Source organism: Agelaius tricolor, unplaced genomic scaffold (assembly GCF_023055355.1).
Source record: "Agelaius tricolor isolate 1412-34295 unplaced genomic scaffold, bAgeTri1.0.p SCAF_48, whole genome shotgun sequence".
Classification (NCBI taxonomy): domain Eukaryota; kingdom Metazoa; phylum Chordata; class Aves; order Passeriformes; family Icteridae; genus Agelaius; species Agelaius tricolor.
Window position 1 is genome coordinate 884,884 of NW_027269308.1, and position 8,427 is coordinate 893,310.

The window sequence follows — 8,427 nt, forward strand, 5'->3', positions numbered from 1 at the left end:
AACATCTGGTACAATATCCCACAACGTGTTATTTTTGACTCTTTCAGGCGTTTAAAACTCAGGCTTATTCTTGTCAACACTTTTCTTTCCTCCCTTCAGAAATCTGCATGCCCAGGTACTCAATTCTTTCTCAGTTTGTTGACAAGCTACCTGTCAGACAATACTTGTCTCTTGACCCAGAGATGGGCAACTGTCACCATTAGGCCGGACGTGGCATGCACACGTGATCAGGGTCCAAGAAGAAAAAAGTTTTCTTTATTCTGCGTGATCTCCAGCTTATACACTCTTAACCAAGCGTGATCTTAAGTCACTGACTACACCACAAGAACTTCTTATATCCATTGGTGCAAAGCAATTAACGTCAATAGAATTGGCAAAAGTTTTACAGAAATTTATAAGGCAAGTATACACATCTACTTAGGCACTAGTCTAGCTTACAAAAATTTCATCTCTCTTTTCTAACTGGTTTCCATGCTGACGGCCTTGTCTTCTTCCTTGCTATGGATACACTGAAAACCCATCAATTGGGATGTCTTCTATGAACTCAGCTTTGCTTGCAGGCCAGCTGTCAAGGCCCTCCATAGGTCAGCACGCACCCACGTGCTTGAGAAGTGACTGCAGCCTAAAATACTCCTGGAAATTTATTATCTTTGCTTCTTTTCCCCCCTAAATGGCATTGAAGAAGTGAGACTTTTCAGAACCAGCTAGCATGCCACCTAGAAGAAGCAGACTTTTGCTTTCAGTCAAAGCTTTTGGGACCAAAAGGCGCGTTTGCTTGGATTCCTTGGATGCCGCTTGGGTTGGCCCATTTTCTGAGTTCCCCTGGGATGCCTTGAGCACTGCCTTATGGACTGGGAGGACATTTTCTGCTGCTTGATGAGTGAGGAGAACTTCCCAGGCTTTTCTTTCGCATCAGCTGTACAGAAGGTTGCCTTGCTGGGCACAAGGAAGCCATAGAACAGCTGCTATTGTGAGGTCAAGGGAGCGGTGCCACGTCACGGTGCTGTCAGCACAGCGTTGCCCCGGTGCACGCAAGGCCTGCTTGTCCAGAGCGGCTCTTCTGCTGGCTCCCTGCAGGAGGATCCTTGTGCTCAAGGAGTTCTCAGCAGACGGCCTGCACCCCGAGAGGAGTCTGGGCTTTGCCTTGGCTGGCATCCAGTGTGCAAACCCACACAGCGCTGCCAAAATGATCGGGCAGGTCTGTGCCGCGGTTTGCACGGTCTTTTCTGTTGTCTATTCTGGCTACTACCTGACCCAGCTGACTCGTAAGTAAAGGTTTCTCCTGGGGCTGGCATCACCCGGCTTTTGCTTGACTCTGCTCTTCATGCCGCAGCAGTGACCGAGTTTATTTGGGAACAAAATGGCCATGAAGATGCCACCGCTTTGGTCAATGTCCTGCCAGCAGCATCAGCTAAAAAGGGGGCATCTGTGTACTGGGGGGCGGGTGCAGAGTATTTGCCCTGCAACCTGCAGCGGTTGCCTTCCCTCCCCGAGAGAGTGCGCGGCACTGGAGTATGTCATTTCCTGCGCTTGCTGCTTCAAGCAAGACAAGCTGCTGATTGCAGACTCGGAGGGGAGATGCTCAGAAGTACTGCTAGCAACTCAGTGGCTCTCTCCAGGAGCGAAGGAAAGCACCTTTCGCTCCCAATCCTGCCCCTTAGAGGCCTTGGCTGTGTGACTTGACCCTTTGATGGTGTGCCAAGACTGCGATTGCCTTGGCTCTGCAGCACAAAGTCCAGTGCAGGGAGGATTTGCTGCTGAGCCCAGCAGCTGTTCCTGGGCTGCTTCAGCAGGGAGCTGCCACAGGGAAGGGGCCCTTTGGGGAAGCTTTGCTGGGCTACCATCTTCAGCCAAGGCATGGGAATTAGGGCATGCCATTTAAAAGAATCTACATCTAAAATGCAGGAAAGAGAAGAGGAAAATGCTGCTTGAGCTGTTGGGCACGAGGGAAGCTCAGAGTGTTGAAGAGCAAGGGGCATTTCCAGCAGCATGTTTCTATTTCTCTCTTGGCAAAAGAGGCCCAAATGTAGACAGAGCCTACTCTAGCGTCCTTGTTGTTCTCTTGCCTGCTGTGGGAAAGAGCTGTTGCTCCTGGAGGCCTGTTGGGAAAGGGAAATGCTCTGTGTTGGGACTGCCTTGTGCTGTGGGAGTGGCCAGCACAGGCACTTTTCTAAGGGCCTCTGGTTCCTTTTCCCTTGCTCGCTGCAGGTCACCTGACACGCGGATGGAGGCAAGCCTGGCCTTTGGTGAGTGGCAAAGGAAGCTGGGACATTGCTGGCGTGTGACAATGGGGCGGCAATTCTGCCAGCTTGGCCTCTTGCAGTCCAATGTGGAGTGCCAGTGTGGGAGGCTGAAAGAAAGGCCAAGTGCCCCGTGGCATCAGCAGTAGCAAAGGGAGCACTGGCTGTTTGCTGATTTTGCAGGGAAGAGCCTTTCAAGAGATGAAAGGCAAATGGGACAGCTGCAAGGCATCTTGCTGCTTCTAGGCAGCAGGGAAGCTCAAATGCACAGCAAGATGGGAGTAGCACCTCCTTCAGCCAACTTCCTGGGCTTTTCATGACTCAGAGTCCCACTTGTATCAAAGTCTACCATTTCCCCTTCTTCTGGGTCCTTTCCCAGCTCAACCGAAAGCAGCTCCTGAGGGATTGCCTTTTGCCCATCTCTCTCACTTCTGTCTGTCTGCAGGCCTCAACAGCAGGGTCAGCAGCTCCTCTGGCTGCCTCTGGCATTGAGGAAGAGGCTGAAGAGGAGCAAAGGAGCATCAAGCCTCCAGCTGCTCTCCCTGCACAGCCTGAGCTTGCAGAGCCGGTAAGTGGCAGTGAGCTTGGCCCTGCCTTTGGTGCAGGGCCGGCTTCCAGTTTTGGAGCAGCCCTTGTTGCTCGTGGCTGAAGATGCTGGCGGCTGTGTGCCTGCCGGGACCTAGTGCTGCTTCAGGCAAGCCAGGGAGCCCTGGCCAATGGGGTCTGAAGTTTGGCATTTGAGCTGGAATGCTGAGAGGGCCCGAGAATGTCTCCTGGCATCAGACAGGAGGCAGCATTCAATGATTCTCAGTGTAGCAGTCAGCCCCGTGTGCCCATTGTCAGTGCAGGCTGCCTGTGGTCAGCGGACGGAGCGGCCCAAAGACGCAGTTGCCGGCCTTGCAGGGGACCTGGCAGACACTGGCCCCTGGAAGGGACCTGCCCTCTCCATGGATTAATTAGCTTCAGGCTGTGCTTCACTTCATGCCGGTCAGAGCAGCCTTTGGAGAGGAGAATCCTTGGCAGCCCTACATTGTGAAGGGCGCGTGGGTCTGGGCAGGGCAGGAAGGCGTCTCCGAAGGGCCGCTCCCTAAAGGCTGCCATGGACAGGGGCAATGCGTGAGAAGGATCAGAGAAGGGCCATGCTGCGGGCTTCTGAGCAGACCACTGCATGCCAGTTGCGGGCTGATTTCATTGCCCAGGTAAAGACAGGAGGAGGAAAGCAACAAGGCTCTGGGGAACTGCTCTGATGTCTTTCTGGATCTTGGCAGCCCCATGGATCCCTTGTTGCCAGTGTCTTGCAGAAAAGCTGAAAACATGGAGCATGGAGGTGGCCCTGAGGGGCTGGATCCAAGTAGCCTTTGGGCTTTTGCCAAAGTTGCCTTTGAGAAGGGGACATGGGAAAGGCCCCAGCTGGAGAGGCCTGGCGGTGGCTGACAGCACCTTCCCAAGGCCTTGCTTTGGCCGTGCACTCGGCGGAGCATGATGTGTGCCAGGCACCCTTCTGACGGGCAATCCTTTCTGGTCCCAGCTCAACACAGGCTCTGCAATTCAACCTGGTGCCGCTGGACCAGCGTGGCCTGCAGCAGCCAGCTCGCCCCCCGCTGCTGGCACTTCCTGCAGCAGCGCAGCCCAGCAGCCCGAGATGAGGCAGGAGCAGGGCCGGAAGACACTGAGTAAGTCGGCTGCATTTCTTGTCTGCCAGAGCAGTGTGTTGTGTGCGTGTCTGGGTGTAGGCTGTGCCAGAAGTTGCCCCTCGCTCTCAGAGGTGCTTAGGCCTCTCGGCAGAAGCTGTTGTTGTGCTTTGAGGCAGCGCGGCAGCGCTCAGGGACTTCCTGCTGCCTGTGAGGGCGGCTGGGCCTGGCTTGGCTCTGCCTGGGCTGCCTTGTGTGCCAAAGACAAAAGCAGAGATTGTTTCTGCTTGAGCAGAAGGCTGGCACCTAGCAAGTGACTAGGCCCCAGGCAGCTCTCTGGCCCCAGCTGTTTTCGGGCTCCCGTTCTTACACCTCCTCTGGCTCAGACACTTTGTGGCCCTGGCAGTGGACCTGCCAGTGATGGTGGCTGTGACTGCAGAGGCTGCAAAGGCCCTTGGTGACCTCTTAGGGCCCTCTTCTTAAGGTCTCATCATTTTGGCTTATGGCATGGGATGCTGCGCTTGAAAGAAATCAAGGCCTTCTTGGAAAGGCCACCTGATGAAAGGTGGAGAAGATGGCCCTCCCACTTGCTGGTCTCAGCAGCTGGAAGCCAGGGGACCGCAAAGGGCCCAGAGCTGCCGGCAGCGGGGCTGCCTTTGGGAGGGTGTGGGGAGCGGCGTCTCTGTGTGCGAGTGAGCGCCCTGCGCTGCTTTTGTCTTTCAGGGAGCATTGTGAGTCCGGGCCAGCCAATGAGCAAATACACGGCATTTGAAGAACTGGGACGAGGGTAAGCGTGGCCTCGGCTCCTTTTACAAAAGCGTGGGCCAGGTCTTTGGCTGGTGCAATATCAAGCGTGAAGTCAGGCAAGCTCCAATCACGGTCAGGCTCTGGCTTTACCTCCTGTCGCCTGCCTGGACTGCTGGGGCAGAGCAATCCGAAGGCCTCATCAAAGACAAGTTGATGCTGGCATTGTCTTGCTTGCAGCAAGGAGGAGCAGGAGCTGGGAAGCCCTCTGCCCCTGCATCTTTCTGGCCTGAAAGAGCACCTTGCCATTCAAGAAATGTCAGATTCTCAAGGACAGTCTTCTGACTCTAATTGTTCTCACACTTTTGACACACACATGCATGCACACCCACACAAGGAGGACTGTTCCCCTTAGGTTTGGAAATGACCTGGCTGGGCGTGCGCCTTGGAGATTTCCAGCGGCCCTCGGTCTTCATGCTGCACCTTAGTGTTCCCTTGGACAGGCTGCCCCGCAGGGCAGAGGGCTCACGGGCCGACGTGCTGTTGGCCGAAGAGACGCCGCAGCCAGGCGTTTTCTAAGGAAGGCGTGCAGGCAGCCTGGGGAGATCTGCTGCCTAGGCTTGATTTCAGTGCCAAGGGATAAAGGGCTCTTTCTGCTGCTTTTGTCTTTCCAGGGGCTTTGGAGCTGTTTATAAAGCCCTTGACACCAGCAGCGGACAACAGGTAAAGTGCCAACAGCCCCATGCCATTTTGCAGCTCTGGAGCGCTTTCCCCGCTGCTGTGAGCCCTGCCTGGAGGTTTGGGTGGCAGCTCCATGTCTGCAGCAGTGGCTGTTCCTCTGAAGTACACTCTAGGCTCAGGGGGCAGAATGCATTTGGGATGGCCTTTGGTGCTTCTGCTAAGCTCTGCTGTCTAGTGACAAGGCCCTTTGGCCCAGCCCGCTGCCTCATTGCAGCAGCACTCGCTCCGTGCTGCTTGTCATCTCGAGCAGGGGACTTCTTCTCAAGGTAAACGGTGGCCAATGTCATTTCAGGTGGCAATCAAGATCATGTCGCTTGAGGAGGAGATGTCCGAGGAGCTGGCTGCCAATGAAATCCTGGCCATGAGGGACAACAGGAGTCCCAATATCGTTACCTACTTAGACAGGTTGGCGTATTCTCCTGTCAATGCAGCTTTAGTTAGTGCAAGCCCGAAGAGACGATGCCCTTTGGTCACTGGTAGAGAAGGGAGCTGCTGGTGATTTCTCTGCTGGTCTCCAGAGCGTGGCAGGAGGTGGAGCTGGTGATCATGAATCTCGTGTGGCACACGTAGCTTGGAGAGCAGTTGCAAAAACCTGGCTCGGGCCCTCGGCTGACTGAGGCTGTGCCCATTGCTGTCTCTCCATGCCGTGGTTTTCTTCTTTCAGCTACCTGGTGGATGCGGAGCTCTGGCTGGCCATGGAGTTCATGGACGGCGGCACCTTGTTTGATGTGCTCAGCGCAGTGTACCCGGAGGAAGGACAGATAGGCGCTGTCTGTCGGGAGGTGAGGGATCCCGCTTGTGCTTCCCCAAGCCTGCCCAGGATGCTGCTTGCCAGCTGGAGGTTAAGGACAGCCGGGATTTCTTGCTCTCACCTTTCTTTTGCTGCTGCTGCTGCTGCTGCTGTCACCACACACAGGAGAAGAGCGAGCATGGGAAGTGAACTGCCTGCCGCTGTCCCCGCACTCCTCAGGCTCTGTTCTTGCACTCTTCCATCCTGTCTGTCCTCTGGCGCTGGTGCTGGCTGACTCGCTTGGGTTCACTTGCTTCCTCTTCTTAGCTTTGCCTGGGAATGTTAGCCTGGAGCCTGTCTGTCTGTCCTACATTCCTTGCCACGGGAAGGCAGCATGCAGGCGGCAGAATTTCCAGCTAAGGCCAAAGAGCCGTCCTCAGCTGCAAAGGATAGCATTGCAGCCCGCATGGCGACGGATTCTGGAACAGCTCTAAGGTGCTGCTTCCTCCTCTGCTGCCACTAGGCTTCCCCAAAAATCTTTGCCATGCCGCCTCCCAGCCAAAGGTGACGCGCTTCCTACCCAAGGCCGGCGGAACTTTTGGGAGCCCGGATGCCTTCGCTTGGAATCGAGAAAAAAACTTCCAAGAGTGTTGAAGCAGCAAGGTCTTCTTCGTGACAGCACCATGATGCTGTGCCCTCGCTCACAATTCCCTGAGAAAGCCGTCAATCCCGTTGAGCTCTTTCCTTTCTGGTGGGATGAAATCCCATCCTGTACGTTAACTTTCCCTCCCTCCTTTTTCTCTCTCAGTGCCTGCAAGGACTGCATTTCCTTCATTCCCGCCAAGTCATCCACAGAGACATCAAAAGCAACAACGTCCTTGTGGGCATGGATGGATCTGTCAAGTTGGGTGGGTATCCCTGCTGGGCTGCAGCATTTGCAGCACCTGCCGTGCGCTTGCATTTCGGTGACTGCCACTTGGGCAGAAGCGCCGCTTGGCCAGTGCGTGAATGGTGAGGGTGTTGTGGAAGTGGCTGATGCCTTCTTTGCCTGGCTCCAGGCACGTGGAAGGAGAGCTCAGCTGCTTTTTCAGCTCGATTCAGCATGGCCTGGTCAGGCTTGGAGTGGGCAATGGTTTTGGCCACTTTGCCAGTGGGAGCTGGCTTTGACAGGCTTTGTTTTTGGCCTCAGGTGACTTTGGCCTCTGTGCTCAGCTCAGCCCTGAGCGCAGCAAGCGCAGCTCCAGCGTCGGCACTCCCAGCTGGATGGCACCGGAGGTGGTGAGAGGAGAAGCCTACGGCCCCAAAGTGGACATCTGGTCCCTGGGCATCATGGGGCTGGAAATGGTGGAAGGGGAAGCTCCTTACGAGCGGGAAGCCCGTCTCAGGGTAAGGTGCAGCTTAGCAAGAGGGCTCTGTGCGGAGAGAGCTGATGTGGCTAGCAAAGGAGCAGGTGCAGTGTCCTCTTGCATCCATGTGCTGTAGGTTTTTGAACTGATAGAAAGGAACGGGCCCCCAAAACTGCAGAACCCCAGGCACCACTCGGCTCTCCTGCGCGACTTCCTCCGCTGCTGCCTGCAGGCAGACGAGGACAGGCGCTGGTCTGCCCAGGAACTCCTGCAGGTAAGAAAAGCAAAGGGGCAAAAAGCCCTGTCAGCTGAGGACACCTGCATGAAGGCATGAGGAGGAGTGTGGGCCACGTGGCGCAGGCAGCTGCCAGCACAGGAAGGCGCAGGGGGACATGCTGCCCTCGGTGCTCTTTGTGTGTCTTCCTGGTAGCCAGGGAATCCTGCTTGAGCCCGTGAGGATGGGATCCTGGAAAGTAAGAGCTCCTTTCTTTGTTCTTTTTCCTCTGGGCAGCATCCCTTTGTTACCTCCGGCGATCCTGCCTCCAGCCTGGCTGCTCTGATCACCTCAGCCAAGCAAGTGCAGGAAGACTGGAGAGGAGACACCTGCGCCTGAGGAGGCCCTTATGCCCCGCCAGCCGAGAGGAGGGAAAAGGGGATGTGTCATCTTTGGGCAGAGCTCCAGCCATCCTCCGGGTATTAAGAGGAGCTGTGCCATAGATAGGAAATATGATTTTTTTTTTTCGTATTTGCTCAGTTTAGGTGTTAGGTTAGGTAAGGTAAGGTAAGGTAAGGTAAGGTTAGGTTAGGTTAGGTTTGGTTAGATTAGGTTTGGTTAGATTAGGTTTGGTTAGGTGTGTGCTAGGTTCAATTTAAAGCTCTGTTGTTTTTTCTTTCTCAAAGAGATGAAAGTTTAAAAGAATTAGGAGATATAGGGATCAACATTGAAGGGCTATGGAACATAGATAGCTTAGATAATAGAGGATTGTTTAGCTTAG

The 8,427-nt window shown here is 55.0% G+C and overlaps 1 protein-coding gene across 1 annotated transcript; it reads left to right on the forward strand.

Annotated features, from left to right (window-relative positions):
- Positions 1–1,186: 1,186 nt before the first annotated feature.
- LOC139604260 (serine/threonine-protein kinase PAK 3-like) lies at positions 1,187–8,045 on the forward strand. Its single transcript, XM_071455354.1, has 13 exons — positions 1,187–1,265; positions 2,209–2,246; positions 2,686–2,812; positions 2,870–2,881; positions 3,779–3,913; positions 4,595–4,658; positions 5,290–5,338; positions 5,649–5,761; positions 6,021–6,138; positions 6,895–6,994; positions 7,276–7,472; positions 7,569–7,706; positions 7,944–8,045. The coding sequence occupies exons 1-13, from the start codon at positions 1,187–1,189 to the stop codon at positions 8,043–8,045; spliced, it is 1,272 nt and encodes a 423-aa protein (XP_071311455.1).
- Positions 8,046–8,427: the final 382 nt, after the last annotated feature.